This window comes from Tenrec ecaudatus, chromosome 1 (assembly GCF_050624435.1).
Source record: "Tenrec ecaudatus isolate mTenEca1 chromosome 1, mTenEca1.hap1, whole genome shotgun sequence".
Taxonomy (NCBI): domain Eukaryota; kingdom Metazoa; phylum Chordata; class Mammalia; order Afrosoricida; family Tenrecidae; genus Tenrec; species Tenrec ecaudatus.
The window spans coordinates 10879742-10903762 of NC_134530.1; the positions used below are offsets into that span (position 1 = coordinate 10879742).

The following is a 24021-nucleotide window of genomic DNA, read 5'->3' on the forward strand; positions in this document are numbered from 1 at the left end:
TGGGCATGAGTGGGGTGACCCCTAACAGGGCTGACTTCCTTCACCCACAGGATGCACAGGAAACCCAGCCCTCAGAGTCAGTCCCACCCCATGCAGGAGAGGACCAGTTGTGCAGAGACATGGGGTAGGGGCCGGGGTGAGTATTGGGTGGGGTGTGGGGGGGAGGCTGGGTGGATTTCAGAGTTGCAGACTCAGGGCCCAAGAGGCATGCTCAACGGTTTCCTGTAGGAAGGCGCAACGTGGCTTCTGGACGGCGACATGGGGCTGACTGGAGCTTACAGGAGGTGGTCAGACAAGGTGGAGACTCAGGCACGGGACTGAACTCTTCCGAGCCTCTATATTCCCACCTGGAAAATGGGACAGTGCTGCCTTACTGTGGCTGTTGTAAAGTGAGGAGCACCTTGTCCTTGTCGATGGCACTCAGTAACTTCAAATACTTAAAGATGTTTATTGATCAATTTTGTATCTGGCTTTCGTGGGGCAAATAACTTCTTGCTGCCCTGATGGGCGGAGAGCGGGGGCCGAGCACGTCAGTCCCGACTGTGGTTGCACTTCGCTGATGGGACCCGGATCGCTCGGCCATCATGAGGCAGCTGGGTGGTAGGTTCCACTGTCCACCCCTTTGGACGCAGGCGGAAGCAGAGGCCCAGGCAGCGGGTGGGACGTGGGGAGGCCAGGCCTGGGGTAGGCGTGCAGGGCTGAGCGGCCCGCAGACCCAGGGTTGCATCGCTGGTTTCCGGCCCACCCCCATGGGGCTCCCGTCACTGGTCCGGGCTCTGGTCAGAAGTCGGGGGTTCAGGCAGAGTCACGGGCCCCAGCTCAGATCTTCTCCACATAGTTTCCAGGGAAGAGACCCTCCTGGCCATGCAGCCGGCCCTTCCACCAGCCTGAGGGGTCTGCGAGAGAGGGAGAAAGGGTGTGTGCGTTGGTGCAAGAGGCTACCCCTGCGTCTGTGGGGCTCATCTCCACGCCTGTGACCCGACTGAGGGCTGGCGCTGACGGGCTGTCAACTGGTGCATGGGTAGACATGTGCGTACACTCTGTGGTCTTCTAGAACGTTCCCTCTCGGTCTTCCCACATCCAGGTTCTCCCACAACTTCCCCCCACTCCCAAGCCCCAGGGTGGACCCAAGAATGACCAGGAGTCTGGCCCCCAGGTAATCAATCTCCCCTTCTCCCTGCCAATCAAAAGGCCAGCCAACTGACTGACCAATGGCAATTGAGGCATCACCGATCATGGCAAGCCCACCTGTACCAGAGTGGAACTGTCCACCAGGGTTTTCAATGGCTGGTGCCTTTCAGAAGGCTTTCCTCTCGAGGTGCCTCTCAGTAGGTTTGAACTACCAACCTTTTGGTTAGTGGTCGAACGATTTTGGTTGTCCCCACCCAGTCCTCCATCCACTTACTGAGGATGCCATTGGGTGCCAGGCACCTCTGGGGCAGCCAAGGGGACTAAAATAGAAGGTGGCCTGGGCCACCCAGACCCGACCCCACATCTCCTTTCACAGGGGTGGGTGGGTGGGGGTTGGTCTGTGAGGTGGGCTTTGCTGTGAGGCTTGGATACAGGGTGTGGTGCAAGGAAGCCTGGGTCCCCCGTGACCTGCAGAGCCTGACATTCCAGCATATGCAGTCCAATGGAGGGGTGCCCTGAGGCCTCACCCCTGAAGGGTATGCAGTCATGGGGGCCTGCCAGGCTGTCGGGGTTTACATTCCCTCAGCCCCGGCTGGTACACACCTTCCAACAGGATCTCGATGACCTCGTTGACGTTGAAACTCAGTTCATCCACGTCTTGGCCGATGTACTGGTACAGTGCACGGCACCGTGGACCGTGGGTCCGAGGTTGGGGCTTGGGCCGGCCCACGCCCGGCACGGGTCGCTGCCCCACACTGCGTTTTCTCTGCATGCTGGGGGCACAGTAGACACTCGTCACTACCCATGACATGCCCTTGGCCCCTGCCCACCTCCAGGAACCCCCTACCTACCCGGCCACACCCTGGTCAGGCACGTTGAGGAATTCTGTGTTGTGCTCCGAGGGGGTCTGGGCTCGGGGGCGTCTGTTGGCCCCCATTGTGGAAGCTGGAGGGCCTTGGGGAGGCCGCTGGGAGCCCTGCTTAGCTATGAGCTCCAGGGGGTTGGGGCCCCTTCTGGCCGAGGGTGGCACCCCATTGGGACTCATGCCTAGGGTGGGAGCAAAGGTGGGAACGTTGATCAGGGGTCCCCGGTCAGAGAGGAGGCACCCACTTCCCTCCACCCAGTACAGTGAGGACTGGACCACAGGGAGAAACCCAGGACTAGAAAAGTGCTTCAGGAGGAAGCCCCCTTTGCCTCTCAGTAAGTGGCCTTTTGTAGACAGGTCTTGGAGGATGAATAGGTGCCTAGGAAGTGGTGTGACTAGTGGTGATTTAGGCAGAGAACAGCCCAAGCAAAGATCCCGCGAGAAGAACACATGTTCAGCTGGGATACAGGAGGGCAGAGTGAGAGGAGAGGTAGGTGAGCGGAGTGCTAGCCTGCAGGCAATGGTGAGCCTTGAAGAGTCCTGGCGGCTGGGCTTGCTAGATCCGCATGGACTAACGGGTCTAGCTCAGGCAATGGGGCCCACAGGAGGCAGAAAACACTTTGGCGGGCAGGGATCTCCTCACCTCTGGGGGGCCCGGGGGCTGCCCGGGTAGGGGCTGGAGCTGCCCTTCTTGGCTTTCCTTGGGCTAGTCCCTTCCGCGTTGGCTCTGAAGGGGGTAAAGATTTTGGGGGGAGGGGTGTCAAGAAGGCCCTAGCGCTTGGTCTCACTGGCTGTTCAGACCTCCCTGTGGCCCCTCACACCCGGCCCATTCAGGTTTTACCAACTCCATCCCTACCCTCAGTTTCTACCTAGAACCCTGGTCCGCCTACTAATTGGCCACACCCCCACAGGGACCAGCCCTATTGCCATTGGCTCGCCTCATTGAATCCGACCACGCCCCTTTCACTTCGTGGCCACTCATTGGTCACCCTAGGGTCTTCGTCTATGCTATCAGCGTCACTGGCCACGCCCACGACCCTGATTGGCTCCCACCCTGTCTCCACCTCTCCTAGACCCCGCCCCCCAGTCCCACGCAGACTCACTGGAGTTCTTGGGCAGTCCGTCGCCCACGCTGACAGTGAGGGCCCGGCTGCTGGCCTTGAGTACAGCCTCGTCACCCACGCCACGGGAGAAGGTGACGCTGCGGGTCCCGCCCCCGCCCCAGCCCTCCTTCTTCACCCGGAACTGTAGTCTGTGGGGAGGGGAGGAAGCTGTGAGGGTAGAGGTCAGGGACCCTTCCCCAGTACCTTGAGTGGGGGTGGGGGACGGTAAAGGCACAGGTGGGCTATGGCCTGTGGGGAGGGGAGGGCGTGGTGGGCACTGTGTTCAGACCAGCCCAGGCCTCCCCCCCGGGGATGCTGGCAGTGGTGGTGGTGGTGGTGGTGGGGGGCGTACGTGTTGCTGAAGGTGAGGGGCAAGGGCCGCCCTGCTGCCTCCTCGTAGCGCTTGCACAAGAGGCTGAGGAACTCGGTCTTGAAGATGCTCTCCAGGAAGCTGTCGGCCACATCCTCCTGAAGGATGAAGAAGTCGTCCTGCCGGGTGCTGGGATGAGCAAAGGCAGATGAGGGTGACCAGGAGGCCCAGGTGAGGGTGACAGATAAGACAGGTAAGCTACAAGTGAGGATGACTGCAGAATATACATGTGAAGAGAAGGTCAAGTCAGGGACAAGTGACACAAGCCAGGGAAAGGGAGAGGTGGCAAGGGACAACAGAACGGTGCCGATTAAGGCTGGGTGACATCTAGTTAAGGAACAGTGAGGGGGGAAAAAAAAGGAACAGTGAGGGAGCAGAAGTTGTTGCCAACTAATGGTCACAAGTGCACTGGCAGGTGAAGTGAGTGTCAGGAGAAGGTGACAGGTATAGCTCAGGGTGAACAAGGGGGTAAGGAAGACTGACCGTGGGACGGGTGGGGAGCCGGCCTCACCTGAGAGAGACTCCCCGCAGGGCTGGGAGCTCGAGCTTCTTCTTCAGGATCTCCCGCACCTGACCCTTCTCGGGCCCTTTCTTCACCTTCTCCCTCCCGATCACATACACACACTTGGGGGTCAGGATCAGGTCCCGCTTGATGGGCTGTGGGAGGGGAAACCACAGGCTGATGGCTGGAGCCCTGGGCCCGGGCAGCCTGACCAATGTGGGTCAGCACCGGACAGAGTGGTGGGGCTGGTGGATCAGGTGACAGTGTGCAGGTTAGGTGAGTGTATGCTGGCTGAATGGGGCAAGTGGCCCAGGTAACAGTGTTCCTCCAGCTGAACGTAGGAGAATGCTTTAAAGAGTGTGGGAAAATTCCATGATCCCTTAATTCCATTTTCCCATGAATGCTGTGGTAACTAAGAAACCAAACTTCCTGCTGTCGAGCCAATTTGCGACTCACAGTGGCCCTGTAGGATAGAGTAGTACACGGCCCTGTCAGTTCTGAGACTGTAAACCTTGATGGGAGCAGAGAGCCTCATCTTTCTCTTGTAGAGTGGCTGGTGGGCTTGAACTGCTGACCTTGTGGTTAACAGCCCAATGGGTAACTCCCTATGCCACCAGGTGAAGGGAAGGGATATTGGCTAGAAATGGGTGTCTGGGACAGTGATCAGGTGCAGGTAAGGTGACAGTGTTCGCTGGGCCAGATGAGAGTGCTTGGAGCAGCTGAAAATACCTGCAGCCCATGAACGTGTATGGTTCAGGTGAAGGTGTAGAGACCAGGTAAAGGTATTTGCGCCATGAGAGGGAGTAAGGAGCAGGTGTGTGTTGACAGGTGAAGGCACAACTGATGGAAGGTGGTGTCTGGGCCCAGGGAAGATCTTTGCAAGTTTTCTGAGGTGGACCTTCAGTCACTGGAAACCATGTTTAGCTGAAAATGTCTACCAGGTGATCGGCTACAGGTCAATTGAGGGTGCCCCTGCCACAGAGACCTGCCCAAAGCAGGTGAATGTGTATGGATCAGGTGAAGGTAGCTAGGCCTTGTAAGAACGTTTGGGGTATGAGGTTGTACAGATGTGGTATTTCTGGGACAGGTGAAGGTGTATACGCCAGATGAGGGTCTATCTGGCAGACTCCAGGTGAGAAGGTATGAAGATCAGGGGAGCGTGTACTTCCCACATAAACTTGCCTAAGGCAGGCGGACAATGTATGTCCATTCAGGTGAAGATCTGCAGGTGACCTTGGTGACCCATCACAGAGAGCTCTCAGTGCCTCGGGCATGAGTAGTAAGTACTGCGGGTTGAGCGAGGGTGTACCTGGTGGGTAGGTGTGTTTGAGCCAGGTGAGGACAGAGCTGTGGTGAGCATGCCCAGATGTCAAGTCCAGGTGAGGGGATACTGCGCAGGTATGCGTGCATTGTGGACAGAGGTATCTTGGCCAGGTGAGCCGCGCATACCTGGGGTCAGGGCTATCAGGACCAGGTGTGGATAGATCTTTGGTGAGGGTGTCTGGCTGTTTAACCAAGTCACTGTGTATGGATCTGGTGGGGGGTACACCTGTGGAGAGAATGGTGTAGACCAGGTTGAGAATATACTTGTGATCAGTTCTGGGTCATTTGGCCCTGTACCTGCGGATGAGGCTGCCTGGGCCTGACGAACGTACCTGTGGATAAATCTATCTGGGCCGAGCGAAGGCACAGCTGATTGGCAAGTGTATTGAATTTAGGTGAGGATGTACCTGTTGGATAGGTATGTCCAGCATAGGTGAGGTCTTTGGGACAAGATGAATGTAAACTCATAGACAGGTGTGTCTGGGCCAGGTATCTGTGCCCAATGAATCTGATAGATGTATTTGGGTTAGGTGAAGGCATGTTTGGTGAACAGTTCTTATCTAGGTTGATTTGAGCATGTACCCACGGGCAGGTGTGACTTGGCCAGGGGTGGGTGTACATGTGGTGGGATAGGCATATCTAGACTAGGTGTGTATACCTCTGGATAGGGTGCCGATGCCAGGTAACAGGTGCATCCAAGGGACAGAGGTATTTAGGATAGTTAAAGGCATAGTTGATGGACAGTTCTTATCTGGGCTCATTTTCCTATAGACCTGTGGACGGAGGAGTCTGAAGCTGGTGAGAGTGCAGCTGTGCCAGGGGTGCCAGGCTACGGCCAGCGGCCCGGCCCAGCTGCCAGTGTCTCACCTTGAAGCGCCGGTCGTATTTGGTGACCGAGTCGGCAAAGTCCACCCGCTCGCGCTTGCCCAGGAACTGCCGCAGCTCCGGCCGCTCCTCCAGCCCCAGGTAGTCCCCGACGAAGTTGCGGTTGATACTGTTCCGTCTCCGCTCCTTCTTGTTGAGCAGGATGTTGGAGGCTGTTAGGGGCACGGGGTACGGCTTGGGTGACTGTGGCCTGCTCTTGTCAGGGAGTCTGGTGACGGTGTACTGCTCCTCCGGGCCCATCCCGCTCCTCTCCCCTCCCCTTCCCTACTCTCCCCGCCAACCTCACCTTCCTGCCGCATCTCCTCGTACTTCCGGACTGCCACATGACGCCGCCAGGCCTTCTGGATGGTGCGGGCAAAGCCGTCAAACTTGCGTTCCCGCATCTCCTCCAGGAGGAAAAGCTAGGGGCGAGAAGGCCAAAGGGCTGGGGTCTCCCCAGGGGCCTGAGGCATCCTTTCCCGGGGCGTCCCACCCCCATCCACCCTTGCTTGCTCACACACACCTGCAGGCATGTACAGTCCTACCTGGGTCTGAATGCATTTGCCTTCTGTCAGTGGACCCAAGACTTCTCCAGGGCACTGTGGACTTGCCCTGGCCTCTCAGCTTTGACACTTACTAGCTATGAGGCTTTGAGGGCTCTGGGCCTCGGTTTCCCATCTCTAAAAGCACAGCACCCACCTCAGAGGACAGAGTAGAACTGTGACGAGGGGTTTGTGAGGCTGCGATCTTTACAGAGCAGCCTGTGGGTTCCACTGCTGACCTTGCAGATGAGCAGCGCAGTGCTTAACCCACAGAGCAACCACAGTTGAACTGGACTTGGTGCCTGCAGGGGCGGCGAATCACTTCATGTGGCTCTTGCAGCCAGCGTCTAGGCGACTCCCACCAAACCACCTTTTCCTGCCTGGGCCTGGGTAAGAAGGCGCGGGAGATGCTGGAGACGCTGACAGGATCCACCTGAGTGCTTGTGAACACGACTCCTGGGGATGGCCATCCTGGTGGGTATCAAACCCTCTGAGATGCAGGAGGGGCCATCTCACTACCAGCCAGAACCAGGAAGTGGCACGAGTCCTCCAGACCCCCAAACCCCTGCGCAGTGAACCTCCTGGATCCCGCAGACAGCTGTGACAGCAGCAGTAGCAGAACCAGGAGTCAGCATGAGACAGAGCAGTGGACCTCCAGCCCAGAGACCAAAAAACTTAGTACTTGGGGGACAGGAGGCTGGCTTGTGGAGTGGGGTGTCTCTGGGCACTTAATTCAGGGAGCTGACTTCGCCAACCCTGATGCTTTTGAACTGAACACCTTCGGGTTGAGGCTTACAGGGGAGTGGCGTGCCCTTTGGGCATTTATTGGCAGCCCTGAAGGAACTTGGTAACGCATCCTGATGGAATCCTGAGCATTTCTCACCTGCACTGTACTTCCTTAATAAACCCCATCGTATTGGGCATTGTCTGTGAGTCAAGGCAATGGGTTAGAGAGTCCAGAGGAGGAAGTAGACAAAGTAGTGGGAGACAGTAGTGGGAACACAGCGGCAATGGGGTTTTGATGGTTGGTTTTGTGTTGCTTTACTGCATGGGGGAGGGGCACTGGCAGCTCTCCGGGAGAGAGACCTAGTGAACTGCTTCTGAGAAGACAGAGCCAGGAAAAACCCTGTGGGGGCAGGTGTCCTCTGTCCCATGGGGTACTGTGAGTTGGGATGGTCTCAGTGGCACCCAACAGCACCTCATAGGGTCAATAGTTTTCCACAGGGCCCGAAACAAACCCAAGCTGGCCCAGACCCATTGCCATTGAGATGATTCAATTCACAGAGACCCTCTGTGTTTCCGAGTAGAACTGTGCTCCATCAAATTGTTATGGCTGTGACCTTTCGGAAGCACTTGACCCATATTGTTAGGTGGTGTCCAGTCCATTCTGATGCACAGCTCCCCCCACCCCCTCCATGGACAACAGAATGAAGCACAGTGCAGTCCTTTGCCCCGCTCACAGCTGCTGTTAGGACTGAGCCCACCGTGGCCGCCACCGTGGCTGTCCATCTCATCAAGGGCCTTCCTCTTTTTCGGTGACTCTCCACTTTACCAAGCAGGATGGCCTTCTCCTGCGACTGGTCCCTCCTGACAACACATCCAAAGTACGTGAGACCACATCTCACCCTTCTTGCCTCTCAGGAGCACTCTGGCTGTACTTCTTCCAGGACACATGGGTTTGTTCTTCCGATGCTCGCTGCCCGCAGCATAGTTTAAATGCATCGGTTCTTCTTGGGTCTTCCTTATTCAGTGTCCAACTTTCACTTGCATATGAAACCAAACTCAATGCCATCGATGGAGGCCATGCCAACTCATAGTGACCCTATAGGACAGGGTCGAACTGCCCCCGTGGGCTTCCAAGACTGCCTCTTTATGGGACTAGGAGGCCTCGTTTTCCTCCTGTATATGTCTATGGAACATCTCATAGCTTGGGCCAGGCACATCGTAATCATCAAAGTGACACCTCTGTGCTTTGCATTCTTTAAAAGAGGTTTTGTGCCGCAGATTTACCCAATGCAACGCATCGTTTGACTTCATTTGACTGTTGCTTCCATGAGCATCGCTTGTGATTCCAAGCAAGATGAAATCCGTGACCTCAATCTTTTCTCCCGTTTATTACGATGTTCCCTATTGGTCCATGGTGAGGATTGCTTGCTTTCTTTACATGGAGTTGTAATCCATCCGGAAGGCTGCAATAAGATTTCTGAGGCTGGAGCTCTTTAGGGGAGCAGGTAGCCTCATCTTGCTCCTGCAGAATAGCTGATGGGTGTGTGTGCCTGGTCAACCTTGCATTCACAGGCCAGTGCTTACCTGGCAGCACCACCCGGGCTATGTACTGTTATTGCCTACGATGCTCACAAGATCTAGTGGAAAACCCCTTAGAAGAAGGTCAACATTCAGGAGAAGGGCCCAATAAAACCTGCAGCTCTTCTGGCCCACGGTCGCTACATGCTAGGAGGAGAGTTTGAAGTGGCACCCAGCGCTTTTCTTCTAGTATTTCTTGTAAACTTTCACTGGTTGGATAGGCTCCATCTTGCAGGTTCTGTTTGTAACTTTTGCTCAGAGTCACCTTACTTTAGCTCGTTGGAAGACTTATAATTGGCAGACTGGGTTAAAAAACCATCACTGCTATCGATTCCCAAGGGGCCAACCTCATGATCCCCCTACCAGCTCATAAACTCCATATGCGGCACCCCCACTTTCAGTGGTGTTTTGAAATGGGAACCAGCATGTGTCTTAGAAGCCATTAAAACACAGCCCTGCAGAAATGTCATTGGTTGAAAACAAAACAACCCCTCAAAGCAGAAAACAGTAACTGCTGGTGAAGATGTGGGTACATTGGAACCCTTACTCACTACTGGTGGGTCAAAAAGTAGTGTCAGTGTACAGATAGGAACTGGGGAATCCAGGACAGATGATACCTTCAGGACCAGTGCTGAGAAGGACGATATCGGGAGGGTGGGGTAGAAAGGGGGAACCAATTACAAGGATCTACATATAACCTCCTCCCTGGGGGATGGACAACAGAAAAGTGGGTGAAGGGAGACGTTGGACAGTGTAAGATATGACAAAATAATAATTTATAAATTATCAAGGGCTCATGGGGGGTGGGAAATGAGGAGGGAGAGGGAAAATGAGCTGAGGCCAGAGGCTTGGGTGGAGAGCAAATGTTTTGAGAATGATGAGGGCAGTGAATGTACAGGTGTGCTTTACACAATGGGTGTATGTATGGATTGTGATAGAGTTGTATGAGCTCCTAATAAAATGATTTAAAAAAATAGTGTGTCCATGATAGAAAAAATGGTCTAACACGTCCTCAAAAAAGCTGTAAACAGAAATACCTTAAGAGAAATAACTTAGGATCCAGCAACCCCACTCCTGGGTGTATTACCCTTGAGACTTAATAAGAAACATGAGTAGCCATAGGCACACCATGGTCAGTGTGGCATCATTCACAATAGCAAAAAGGCGGAACAGCCCAAGGACCCACCGATGAGTGAAAGGATACACCAAATGCCATGCCTTCACACAACAGCCACCACTTGTCTGTCACTGTGATGGCTTGCCTGTTGCTGGGATGCTGGAAGCTAGGTCACTGGCTGTGGCAGTCCCATAATCTGTCAACTTGCAAAGGGGTGGAGTCTAGCCTGTCAATCAGGTCGCAGCATGATGACTTCATTTGGAGGTACAAAGGAGATAAATAGGTCACTGGAGGCCAGACACACTCTCTCTGCTACACTTTCCTATTGACAAGTCGAATGGAGCTACACTGATGGAGTCAGAGCCTGGAGCTGGAGGAGCCACGTGGAGACCCACGCCAGCGCTGAGATGTTTTCACCACCACTGGATCCACAAGACTTTCCACCCACTGACCTGTGATCTTCCTGCATTCGGCGTCATTGCATGACTATGTGAGTCTAAAGAGGAATTTCCGGACTAGTATCAACATATGGGGTAATATCAGACTTGACTAGATCTGGACTGGGCTGGGATGTTTCCTTAATGTATAATTGCTCTTCGATAGAAACTTTTCTCTTACACACATATGAGTGTCTCTGGATTTGTTTTTCTAGTCAACCCGGACTAACACACTGGCATTTTAAATACCTCTGTGGGCTCATCCATGGTGGACAGATGTCAGAGGAGCGTCCAGATTAAGTGCAGACAAGAAGAAGGGAGAGTCTGCCGATGTCTGAGGGAGCAGAAACGGAACACCTTATGAACAGCCACAGAACATGGTCTGGTAAGCGTGCTGGGAGATGAACCCCTCGCATCGGAAGGTCTTCACGACGAGGGAAGAACTGCCTTCCAAATGTCCAGTGCCCGGAATGATGTGAATGGAGTGGAGCCTTTGGGACCTTTCTTTGCTGATGTGGCACAACCCCAGACAAAATGGCTGCAAACATCCACGAGTAATCAGAATACGGAATGCACAACGTATGAATCCAGGAAAATTTGAAGTAAAAAATGAAACTGACCTCATAAACAACCAGCATTCCTGGCTTCTTTGAGTTGACATGAGTGGCTAGCTGGACATTCTGAATTAGATGATCAGATGGCTTACTGTGGCAGGAATGACACATTCAAGAGGGATGGTGTGTCCTGTTCATCACCAAAAGACACTCTAAGATCTATGCTGAAGGACAGTGCTGTCTGTGGTGGATAATATCTATGTACCTATCAAGGACTCCGGTTAATGCAACGATCCAAAGTTACTCACAAGCCATTAAAGCGACTGATGAAGAAATGGAAGAATCCTTCTTCAGTCTGAAAGCGAACACACATCCAATCAAGAAAATTATTGGCCACTGGAATGCAAAAGTTGGGAACTAAGAGGAAGGATCAGTAATTGGAAACTGTGGCCTTAGTGATAGAAATGGAGATCTCATGAGAGAATTTTGCAAAACCAGTGATGCCATTGCCAATATGTGTTCATCAGGAACATGAATGGCGTGTATGCATGTGGACCTCACCAGATGGCATACACGGAAATCAAACTAACTACTTCTTTGGGAAGAGTCCATGCAGGAGCTCAGTAGCACCAACCAAAACAAGGCCAGGACCTGACTGTGAAACAGACCATCCGTGGCTCACATGGAAGTTCAGGTCTAAGTTAAAAGTCAAGTCCATGTGAGCCAAAATACGGTTTTGAGGATATTGATACATTGAACAGAGGACCCAATGAGCTGTGGGTGACATCAAGAACATTGTTCATGGAGAAAGCAAGAGGTCATGAAAAAGGAAGAAGAAAAGCAAAGACCAAAGTGGATGTCAGGAGAGACTCTGAAATTTGCTCTTGAGCATAGAGTAGCTGGAGCCAAGGGAAGAACTGGTGAAGTATAGCACTGAACAGAAAATTTCAATGGGCAGATCCGGAAGACAAAATTATGTAATGAAATAGAAAAAGTCCTGGAGTTTGAAAGCCCAAAATGGAGAGCATGCTCAGCATGTCTCAGTGGAAAGAACTGAAAGGGGTGGGGTGGGGGAATCAAGCCTCGATTTGCAATATTGAAGGATTCTTTGGGCAAAACACTGAATGAGGTAGGAACCATCCAAAGAAGATGGAAGTTGCGGAGAGTCACTGCACCCAAAAGGATTGGTCAACATCCCATCATTTCAAGAGGCAGCATATGATTCAAGAACTAAGCTGCACTGAAGGCATTCGTCGACAACAAGGCTCCAGGGATTGACGGAACACCAATCGAAATGTTTCAACAAGTTGGTGCAGCACTGGAAGCACTTACCTCGTGCCAGGAAGTCTGGAAGACAGCTACCTGGCCAACTGACTGGAAGACTTCCACATTGTTTCCATTCCAGACAGGCAACCCCATGCGATGTGTAAAGTATGGAGCAGTATCATTAGTGGGTAACCCAGTAAAACTTTGCCGAAGGTAAATTTTAAAGGGCCGCAGCTGTCCATTGACGGGGAGCTAGCAAGCGCTCAAGCTGGGTTCAGAAGAAGAGGTGGGACAAAGGCTATCACTGTTGGTGTCAGATGGATCGTGGCTGAAAGCAGAGCATACAAGAAAGATGCTTTCTTTTGTTATCTTGATGAACCAAAGGCATTCAACTGTGTGGATCTTAACGAACCATGGATAACCTGGGAAGAATGGGAATTCCAGAGCCCGCCCTTGTGCTCATGTAGAACCTCCCTGTACATGGACCAGGAGACAGTCATCCAACCAGAACAAGGGATTAAAACTGCATGGTTTAAAACCAGGAAAGATGTGAGTCAGGTTGTATCCTTTCTCCCTACCTATTCAGTCTCATTGCTGAGCAAATACTCCGAGAAGCTGGACTCGGTATAGCAGTATGCAGCATCAGGATTGGATAACGCTTATCAACATCTGCGATAGGCAGATGACACAGCCTTGCATGCTCAAAGCCAGCAGGACGCGAAGCACTTGCGGCTGAAAACCAGAGACCGCAGCCTTCAGTGTGGACTGCAGCTGAATGTAAGCAGAAAAGGAGACACCTCCACACCTGGATCCGTAGACAGACATCATGATAAACGGAGGGGAGATGTAAAGGGTCAAGGATTTCGTTTTGATTTTGCCCAAAAATCAACGTTCTGGAAGCAGCAGTCACGAAATCAAACGACTTTCAGCAGGGGGTAAATCTGCAAACGAGCTAGATGTCTCTCCGAGGACTAAGGTGGGCCTAACCCAAACCACGGTCCAGCACGTCACATGCGCCTCCTGTGCATGTGAAAACTGGCAGTGAATAAGGACGACCAACGAACTGAGAGGCTCGAGTTAAGGTACGGTCAAAGACCATTGAAAGTACCGCGGGCTGCCAAGAGAACAGACAAATCCGTGTCAGAGGAAGTACAGCTGGAGTATGTCTTAGAAGCAAGGGTGTTGAGACTTCATCTTACGTGGACTTTGGACATGTTGTCAGGAGCGACCAGTCCCTGGAGAAGGACATCCTGCTGGGTAGAGTGGAGAGAGGAGGCAGCGAAAAAGAGCAAGATCCTTGATGAGATGGATTGACACAGCGGCTCAGCCACAGCTGCGAGGACAGGGCAGGACGAGGCGGTGTTTTGCTCCGTTTTGTACGGAGAGTCGCTGAGTGGGAACCGACTCAATGGCCAGAAGACAAGCAACAGTAACGGCATCCTACAATGGCCGGCCGCGGCTGCAGCTGCTGCTAGGTGCTGTTGGGTCAGTTCCGAGCCCGTGTACAACAGAATGAAACACTGCCTGGCCCTGCGTCATCTTCACGATGGCTCTTAGGTTGGCACCCACTGAGAATGACGATAGTCCTCAAAACACAAGGCGCATAAACCTGGGGGACATTCCGCTGAGTGATCCCCAGAGGAGCCGTTCTGAAGACAAGGAGCCATCTATCTACGGGAACTCTCTGATGGTGACGGCGCTGGGGGAGGAGGGGGACAGCACTCTTGGGCTAGCAGACGCTGTGTCTGGTGATGAGAGAAGGTAGCACTGAATGTGGGTGAAGTGCATACAGGCTGACCAAGGTCATGATGCCACCGTCTCAAGGTACGTGAGGTCGCTAACAAGTGCAGGGGAGCAGAGGTCGTTTCGGGGGAGGATGGCACGAGCGCAGGTTTGCAACCATGAACGTGTGGCTGCGCAGACAGGTACTGTCAGGTGCCGTTAAGGCCAATTCAGACTCCTCGAAACCTGCTGGGCTCAGGGGTTCCCCCCGCGGTCCAATCATGCCCTTCAGGGGTCTGCCTGGGAGCCCCCCCCCCATGTCCCAAACAGGGCAACCGAGGACCGGAGAAGCCAGGGAGCCCCCCGGAGTCTCCCAGAGCCCTGAGAGTGGGACTCGGGCTCACGAGAGCGCCGTCTGCCTGTCCGACGACTCTTACCGACTCGGGGTTCTTGACGAAGACCTTGGTGCTGCCCATCTGGTACTGGTCTCGATCCATGTTCACAGCCTGCAACAGGTGCTGCACGCCCTGGCGCTCGTCCCCGCGCCACCGCGGCCACGTCTCGGGGGTCAGAATGGCGTACCTGGAGGCGGAGGGCCATGCGGAGAGGGTGAAGCAAATGGGGGGCTAGTGAGCCTGCGGGTAGGGTGGGGCACACCTGGCTCACCTCTGCAGGAACTTGGAGAACTGACGGCGGTAGGCAAAGCCCGCCCTGCGCACCCTGATGTTCTCCTTCAGGCCCAGGTACTCCACCTGGTGCTTCACCCTGCGGGGTGTGGGGTGGGAGAGAGCCTGAGCCCCAGATGGTGGGTGTTGTGGGAGGGAAGCCTGAGTTCCTTAGGGAGAGTGCTGAGGGGGAGATAGTCTGAATCCCTGAGAGTGGGTGCTGTTGGTGGGGGGTAGGGGGGGACCCTGAGTCCCTGAAGGTTTTGGCTGCTGGGGATGGGAAGACCCGGGTCTGGGGTCTGCACCTGTGTGGGTTGAGTTCCTAGGGCAGCGGTTCTCAACCTGTGGATCTCGACCCCTTTAGGGGTCGAATGACCCTTTCAGAGGGGTAGCCCAATTCATAACAGTTGCAAACTGACAGTGATGAAGTAGCAATGAAAATAATTTTATGGTTGGGGGGGGTCACCACAACATGAACTGTATTAAAGGGTCGTGGCATTAGGAAGGTTGAGAACCACTGTCCTAGGGGCCAGTGCCCAGGGCCAGCCTGGGAGTCAGGAACTGGGGGTGGAGCCTGGGCTTGTCCTGTCGGTCACTTTGGAGACCCCGGAGAGTTGGGGGCTGTGCTAGTGTCTGGCCACCCTACAGTTGGTCTGGAGTCATCCCTGGGTCTTGGGGTTTTACTCAGTCCTAGACATCCCCCGCTGGGTCCCCAGGAGACCATGTGGCTCTAGATCCGGCTGAGGTCAGTTCTGGGAGGGGTCCCAGGGCCCTGGGAGGCTCCCACCTGCTCTCCTCCCAGTCTCGGGGTCTCTTGGTCTCGTTGGGCTTGATGCAGCGGATGTAGTGGGGCGTGCACCTCTTCAGTGTGGCCACCAGGTCATTGGCTTGTTTCTAGGGTGTAGGGAGAAGGTAGGGGTGGGAGGCTCACATGGGACCATCAGGCTCCACCTTTCTCCCCAAGCTGGACATGAACTCAAGAGTCAGAGACACACTGGGGGAGGAGGCTGTCACCGATGACCCGTGCTCGGGGCTCAGGTGGCCCTGGCCTGTGCCCACACCATGCAGGATCACTGTTGTCATCCACCTGAACTTCGGAGCCCTGGGGGTGCACACAGTGCACGCTCTCGGTCACCAAACAAAAGGCGGAGGCTTCCAGGCCACCCAAGGGCCCTAGGAAGAAAGGCCTGTTGGTCTGTTTCCAAAAGTCGCCATGAAAATCCTGAGAGCACAGTCCTCCCGACACCCACAGGGCCTTCTCAAGCCAGGTCCTCACTCCCAAGACTGAGGTCATCACATCTGTCACCCTTGCCACCTACCAAGGGACCAACAGGCCCCCAATCTGTGGCCCCCCCCAACGTGTGTCAGAGTAGAACTGTAGCCCACAGGACTTCCAACAGCTGAATGTGTAGAATTTGGCACCAGGCCTTTCTTCCAAGGTGCCTTGGGGTGAGCAGCCGAGCAAGTCCTTGGTCTGTGGCCTCAGGGGCTCCCGGCCAGGGGCAGGTGCTCAGCAAACACGGGCTGACTGAGTGGGAGGCCAGGGGTCACCAGGAGTCTCACACGGGGTGAGTTCTATTGTGGGAGTGGCTCTCGAAGGCCCCCCCCCCAAAAAAAAGATGTGGGTCTTGCTCTGTTGTGTGGCCTGGGGCCATGACTGCCCCGAAGGAGGCTAAAACAGTGCCCACTCATAAAGCCTCTTCTTGGCAGGTGGACATCGGGGTACTTTCCACCAGGGGCTGCTGACCAGGGCTGAGGTAAGTGCTGGCCCACACGTCGGCGCTCCCGCCTAGGACAAGACAGCTTTGTATTTAACTTTGTGCAGAGAGGCCATGCTGCGGTCCACAGCGCTGCCCCATTGCACATCCCTGCCCCAGTGGCTGAAGGAGCCCTGGGGGCGCCGTCAGGTAAACATTGGGCTGCTCACCGTAAGGTCAGTGGTTCAAACCCACCAGCCGCTCCAGGGGAGAACAGTGAGGCTGCCTGCTCCCGGACAGATTTGCAGCCCCGGAAACTCTCCAGGGCCGCTGCGAGTCAGAATGGGTCCCACGGCCGTGGGCTATCGGCAATGGATGAGGCTTCCCATTTCTCCATGACCTCGCCAGTGGGACCGAGCTGTCTAAAGGGCACTATGTGGCCTGTCAGTGCTGAGAAAGGGCTCACTGCCTGCGTATGCAAACGCAGTTACAGACGACGGGTGTCCCCACGGCTCGGGGGAGGCCATGCAAGAGGCTGCAGCCACTGTGGACACCAGCACTGAAGCTCCACGTGCCACCCCCCCAGGCACACCAGGAAGAAGGGAAGGTAGGAAGCAAACAGGAACTTGCCCACCGCAGTGCCCGGCAGCATTGATCAAACCCCACAATGCGACCACGACTGAAACGTGCGGCCACTGACAGTGGGGGCCCCACCGTCTGGGTTCACCCACGCAGGACAGGATTCAGTCACAACCAGCAACGGGCGGGCCTTGGAAACTGCATGCTGTTAAAAGAGACCCGCCCCCCGGCCCCCCTCCCAGCCCCACAGAGACAGGCAGGGACCCTCAAGACCATGACCCTTCGTCCAGAGCTGAACTCGCCCCCATGTTGGAAGAATCAACCATTTGCGATCAAAAGAGTAACATTTACCCAGTGTCAGACGTCCGGAAGGGTTTTGAGAGGAGGAAGAAGGGACACGGGACAGACAGGAGATGAATGACAGGACATTGAGGAATGGGAACAGATGAACTGAAACCCAACGTGGTGGGTTGATGGCCGATGGTACCACTGATGACCGGCTCTCACCTCTCACCTCTCACCTACTTCACAAACATTTATACAGCAAGCAAACAAGGCACTGAGCAAAATCAGTCACTGGCAGAAAGATAGATGCCGTCTGATATTATCTACAGGAAATAAGCAGGTATATAGAAACTAAAAGCCTAGTCATTATGGGTTCGGCTGCTCACTGCAAGGTCGGCAGTTCGAAGCCATCCGCTGCTCCACAGGAGACAGGGCTTTCTACTCCCGTAAAGAGTTAGTCTTGGAAACCCACAGGGGCAGTTCTACCCTGTCCTACAGGGTCGCCATGAGTCGGCACCGACTCCGTAGCAGGGAGAAGGCCTGTATGCAGTGAGAAGGGGTAGCAGGGAGGGGGAAGCTGGGGGTGGTTTGCGGAGCGCCACGTTCGCATTCACGGCGATGGCGCGATTTGCAAAGAATGGTGAGGACAGCGGCATCCCACGGAAGCCCATATTCAGGCCGCCTCGCCACGTGGAACCGCGGGAGCTCTTGTGCTGGTCGGGGGCAAGGGTTTTCACAGGTGACAAAGCCGACGGTTCACTTCTGGACTGGGGGCGTGGGAGTCATAAGGCATCTAATCTATAGCCCCCCCTCCCCCGCCAACGTGGAACTGGAGGAAGACCTCCTGGATGGAGGTCACTCCCGAGAGGGCAGAGGCTGACTTGGCCCTCCCTTCCCCTTGTCCCCAGGCCCACCTTGATCTTGGAGCCTGCGGTGCTGGGGCGGCCCTTCTTGTCTCCATCCAGCTTCTCCGGAAAGAGCGTCTGAAGGAAGACACTAGGAGCAGGGAGAAGGGATCAGGGGGGCCTCTCCCCAGGGCGTGTGGCACCAGAGGGCCCCCGCTCACTATGGTTTCCCTGGACCTGGGAGTGGCGGGTGATGGGAGGGAGGGCGGCTGGGTTCATTCCCCGCACCCCTTGATCTGTGAGCATTTTCCGTCCCCTGCGGGACTACACGCCTTGCATAAAGTCAAAACCAAACTCGATTCTGAAGCGTGGGTTCAGCAGTGGGCTACCCACCGCAAGGTTGGTAGTTCAAACCCACCAGCTGCCCCACTGGAGAAGATGTGTGGGTTGGCAGCCTCGGAAACCCGCAGGGACAGCTCTGCTTGCCTTCTAGGCTCGTTCTGAGCCGACAACATAGAGGGTGGTAAACGAAGTCATGAAACAGAGCAGCATGCTGGGTAAAAGGACAGCCCCCTCTGTGTTAGGCCGAGAGACGTGCCCCTCCCCTCCAAAGGTGTGGGGGTGGCTAGGTGCCTGGAAGTGGGTCCCAGTGCACGTGGCCGTCTCATGCACAGCAGGAGGAAACACTGTCGTCTCGAGCCATCCCCAGGATGGGTTTTCGGATCCCACCAAAGTCATCACCAGGGTCTTCCCTGGCCGATTTTGGAATTAGGTCTCCGGGGCATTCTTCCTAGTCTGTCTTCGGGGGGAAGCTCCCCGGAATCCCAGTCAGTGTTCTAGCAACACAGTCAGGCTCCACCGGCAGACAGTGGGGCAGAGGAGCACGCGGCAGGGTGACCATGGAAGCAGAGGTTGGAGGGATGTAGCCGAAGACTGTCTGGAGCGTCCAGGAAATGGGTGCCCCCTCCTAAGGGGTTTGGGTGTGCGGCATGCTGCCTGACCCATAACCCACTCCACCACCAGGGCTCCTAAACCAAATGCTAGTTTAGCTAAATGAGTTAAAAAAAAAAAAAGTCAACCTTGAGCCTTATAGGGGATCCAAGTGACAGGTGAAACTTGAAAGGCTGGTTCATGACCTTGGGCAGCAGTGAGTTTCTGTTAAAGTTGTCAGTCCCATTGAGTAGGCTCGAACGCACAGCAACACCATGTACAGTGGAACTCAGTCCTGCACCGACCTCCCCATCCTCATGATGCAGGAGCTGAGTGTTGCAGCCACGGGTCGGTCCATCCCACGGAGGGCCTTCCTCTTTTCCTGCTGACATTCGACCAAGCGTGACAACATCCTTCTTCTTTGGGGCCAGGTCCCTCCTGAGGACATGTCCCAAATACCTAAGACGAAGTCTCACCATCCTCCCGGCTAAGGAACATTCTGGCTGTGCTATTTCCAAGACCGAGTTCTTCATTCTTCCGGGTGTCCATGAGCTATCCAATGTTATTCACTAATACGGTGACCGATCGGCATGTCTTCTTCAGTCTTCCTTATTCATTGTCTAGCTTTCCCATGCATATGAGGTGATTGAAACCAGGATGGCTTGGATCAGGCACACTGTGGTAATTACATAATTTCACGTCAACTTGATATATAAAAGTGTAGGGGTGAAGTCTAGCCTGTCTGTCAGGTCACAGCTTGATGGGGACTCCTTGTGGGGGTGGGCTTCTCATAAGGAGGTCTCTGGAAACCTCTCTTTCCCTCTCTCTCTCTCTCTCTCTTCCTGCTTGCAAGTCACTCTGAGACCTACCAGAGCTCTGGAGATGTGTCCACCACCATGGGATCCACAAGACTTTGCATCCACCAGCCTGTGATCTTCCTGCATTCTGCATCATTGCATGGGGTTGCGTGAGTCTGAAGAGGGACTTATGGACTAATATCAGACTTATGGATTGAGTTGGACTGGGCTGGGCTGTTTTCCTGATAGACAATTCATTCTTGATAGAAAGCTCTTTCTTACACATATAGGAATGTCATTGGATTTATTTCTCTCATCAAACCGGTCTAACACACACACGTTAGTCCTTAAAGTAACACCTTCGCTGTTTTACACTTTAAAGAGATCTTTCGCAGCAGATGTGCCCATACAAAATCTTAGTTGATATCCCGACTGCTGCTTCCATGAGAATTGTCTGTGGATCCAAGTCAACTGCAAGCCCATCTTTGCTCCGTTTATCATCACGTTGCCTATTGGTCCAGTTGTGAGGGTGTTGGTTTTATTTTTTTTATTATTAATTTTTTGGTCGGTTTTCTTTACCCTGAGGTGTAATCCACACTGAACTTCATCAGTAAGTGCTTCGAGCCCTACTGGCGTTGAGCAAGCAGGTTGTGTCATGTGAGATCGAAGATTGCTCATAAGCCTCCCTCCGATCCTGAAGCCAACTGCTTCATATAATTCAACTTCTTGGATTACTTGGTCGACCATCAGATTGAACACGGGTAGTGAGAGGTGACAGCCCTGATGGACACCTTTCCTGGTTTTCAGCCACAAAGTAACCCCTTGTTCTTTTCAGACGGCGGCTTCCTGGTTTGCGTAGTTTCCTCAGGAGCACAATGGAGTGTTCTGGAACTCCATTATTTGCAAAATTATCTGAAATTTATGCTGATTCACACAGGCCGATGCCTCCGCACAGTCAAGAAGACACAAGTAAACGTCTGTCTGGTATTCTGTGCGTTCAGCCAAGACCCATCGGACACCAGTGTTATCCCTCGTTCCGCGGCCTCTTCTGAATCCAGCTTGTCTTTCTGCCAGCTCCCTGTAGGTGCATGGCTGTAGCCATTTTCGAAGCGTCTTCAGCAACAGTTCACTTGTGTGAGATATGATTGGGAACATGGTTCCGGAAGCCAATCGATGGCGCCTCTCTCTCTCTCTTGCGGGGGCTGGGAAGGGCTGGTGGGTTCAAACGCTGACCTCTTGGTTCGTAGCTGAGTGCCTCAACCCCTGCGTCACCAGGCCTCCTTTGTAGACTAGTGGTCAAGTCTAAGTCATCAGCCCTACCCAGGGGCCTTCCACAGAACCAGTGAGTGAGGACCCGGTCCTGGCCACAGGGTCACCTCCCCTCCCCATGTCAGGGGCATGATTGCAGCTCTGGAGAAGGTGGGGTGGTCCCCAGGTCTCCCACTTCCTGCAGGGGGAGTGGTCTGTGCGGAGGCCCCACGCCCGGGCCCACTCACTGCTCACTGGTCTGCATCAGCTCTATAAGGTCGGAGAAGAGGACATCTCGGTTCCTCTCACAGAAGCCGCTGACGTCGTAGGAGACCTGGGGGGTGGGGGTGGGGAAGCAGGGGAGAGAGACAGGGCGTTGGTGAAGTGAGCAGTTGAGGTAGAAGGATCAAGGGCCTCTATGGCTTTGGGTGGGTGAGTGGGGTCTAGGATTCAGAATTGGGGAGGGGAGGGGCCCCTGGGGTCCTACTGCCCAACCGGGAGTCAGGGGTTAGTTTGGGTGTCCGCAACCTGGTGGATTGAGGTTACAGGACTGTGCAGTGGCCCGTGGGGGCTTCAGCTGGGGCTATGGGCTGGGGCTGCTATCCAAGTGGGGGACTCTGTGGGCCCTGACCAGGACTGGCTGAAGGGCATGGGAGGCTGCCACCAAGACAAGGGGTCCTGGGGTGCCTGATGCCCATGTTGAACCCTGTCTTGGGTCTGAGTGTTGGGGTTAAGCCCATATCGGGGTGTTTCCTGAGTCTGGGCACTGGACATTCACTCTCCAACCTGGACTCAGAGATGGGGATGTGCCCGGGGTCAGTGGCATCAATGGGGGTCACAGTTCAAAGTGGGGGGTGGGGCCTGAAGCACAGGCACAGGCCACGTTGGGGGCATCATAGGCTGTCCTGTTAGCGGGGGCACTGAGACCTGGTTCAGGGTCAGTGGGGTTCAGCAGTGCTCCCTCAGGGACCGTGGGGTCTCCTGGTCAGTCTGGGAGTTGGAAACCCCCTGGGGCTGTGCTTGGCCAACGGTTAGCATGCTGCAGGTGACTGGGGGATGGCCCTAGCCTGTCCCTCTGGGTTCAGTGGGTTCTGCTGACTGGTTGGGGACAAGGGTGGACCAGCTCAAGTTTGGGGATTGGGAGGTGGCCGGTTGACATCATGGGCCGGGGTTCTGGGGGGTCCATGGCTAGGTGGGGCGGGCTGTGAGGCCCTGTGGGACAGGCACCTTGCCGGCATAGTGGTGGATGACGAAGCCGGAGTTCCAGCTGCTGAAGTGCTCGTGGGTGCCCACGGCCGCCTGCAGCTTCTGCAGCAGCGTCTGGTCAGCTCCGCCTCCTGTGGCATGCATGGTGGCGCACACATCGTCCAGGACGCTCATGATGCCTGGCGGGCTCTGTGGGGGCGGAGATGAAGGGGGGGGCAGTAGAGGTGGGTGGAGGGAAATGAATGAATCAGAATGGAAGAGGGCCAGGCTAATGAGGGGGGGGGCATTCGAGAGGAGGTGGCACCAGAGAGGGAGGAGGGGTGGGGCAGGGTCAGATGGGGCCCCCTGGCAAGGGTTCAGTGAAGAGGGGTGAACGGGAGGGTTTCTGTCTGACCCAGCCCTGCCCCATCTAACTTCCTGCGGGGGTGGGAGGTAGAAGGGATGTGGCCAGAGGAAGTTTAGCTAGAGCTGGGTGGCCTTACATCCCATGATCCAGGGCTTCCGAATATCAGGGCAAAAGGGGTGTGTGTGTGTGTGTGTGTGTGTGTGTGTGTGTGTGTGTGTGTGTGTGTGTGTGTGTGTGTGTGTGTGTGTGTGTGTGTGTGTGTGTGTGTGCAAAAGGGGTGTGTGTGTGTGTGTGTGTGTGTGTGTGTGTGTTGGGCTGCTGGGACACAGGACAGAGGAGGCATCCCTTGAGGGGGTTCGTGCCTCTTCCCCCTTCTGGTCTGGGAGGACTGCCAGGGCTGCCCCTCTGGGCCTGAGCAGCTGCCCGGAGGCGAGGAAGGTTTATTGAGGAAGTGGGGGCTGGGGAGTAGTGGGGTTGTTCCACAGCGTCTTCTTGTCCCAAAGGGGGCGTGGGGGTTGAGAAGGACCCATGGGAGCTGCAGGCTGGAGCACACAGACCCCTGCTCCCCTGCGCAGATCCAGACCTGGCTCCAGGGCCCAGGGGACCCCTAGAATTGGCCTGTTCCTCACCAGCTTATTCTCGATGAGGTCGCAGACGACTTTGTTGTTGAAGTACTGAATGGGGGTCCAGCGGATGCCCTCTTGAACATATTCCTCCTGGGGGGGCAGTGAGGGGTAGAGGTGGGGGTCATCTCTGTCTGTCTCTAGCATTCAAGTTACAAAGGGAAGGTAAACTAGCCATAACCCCTTCATCTGTCTCTGGCAGCAAAGCCCATTTACCCTTTCTTGGGATCAGCCAGCAGGGCCGGCCAAGCACCGGACCCCGTAAGCCTTCACCGACCCAGGGGCAGGGGAGTAGGGCAGTGCCCTGGCCCCTCTGCTGGGACACATCTGAGCCACGCTTGTGCTCTCTCCCCCAGAATTTCACCCAGTAGCCCGAAGTTCGCCCTGCTTCTTACCATTTCGATCTCCCTCCCGCCTCCTTGGCCCCCCCCTCCCCTCTCCTGGTGCTTCCCGGGTTCCCCTTCCTTAAAATAAGCTAGTTGGCCCGGAATCCTTGCCTCAGGTCCTGTTTCTGAAGCAACCCCGAATTAAACCAGCAGGGTCCCCAGCACCTAACAATACCGGCACAGAGCACCCACTTAAAAACAAAAACGAGACTCCTCAAGTCAAGTCGATTCCACTCATGGGGTGCCCAGAACTGCTGGCGTGGGGCGGGGGGTGTTGGGTGTTCAGGGCTGTGACCTGTTGGGGCCCTGCTGGC

The 24021-nt window shown here is 55.0% G+C and overlaps 1 protein-coding gene across 1 annotated transcript in view; it reads right to left on the bottom strand.

Annotated features, from left to right (window-relative positions):
* Window positions 1-472: 472 nt before the first annotated feature.
* MYO1F (myosin IF) overlaps window positions 473-24021 on the bottom strand; it is a 43817-nt gene continuing 20268 nt past the window's right edge. The window contains exons 13-28 of the mRNA XM_075542668.1: window positions 23328-23414; window positions 22374-22541; window positions 21395-21480; window positions 18241-18322; window positions 15553-15659; window positions 14767-14865; window positions 14538-14682; window positions 6466-6580; window positions 6162-6331; window positions 3981-4126; window positions 3452-3598; window positions 3100-3248; window positions 2640-2723; window positions 1983-2178; window positions 1735-1904; window positions 473-896 (exon numbers count right to left, since the gene is read on the bottom strand). Of these exons, the coding sequence (XP_075398783.1) occupies window positions 820-896; window positions 1735-1904; window positions 1983-2178; window positions 2640-2723; window positions 3100-3248; window positions 3452-3598; window positions 3981-4126; window positions 6162-6331; window positions 6466-6580; window positions 14538-14682; window positions 14767-14865; window positions 15553-15659; window positions 18241-18322; window positions 21395-21480; window positions 22374-22541; window positions 23328-23414 (2028 nt within the window). The 3' untranslated portion in view covers window positions 473-819. The remainder of the gene's footprint in view (window positions 897-1734; window positions 1905-1982; window positions 2179-2639; window positions 2724-3099; window positions 3249-3451; window positions 3599-3980; window positions 4127-6161; window positions 6332-6465; window positions 6581-14537; window positions 14683-14766; window positions 14866-15552; window positions 15660-18240; window positions 18323-21394; window positions 21481-22373; window positions 22542-23327; window positions 23415-24021) is intronic.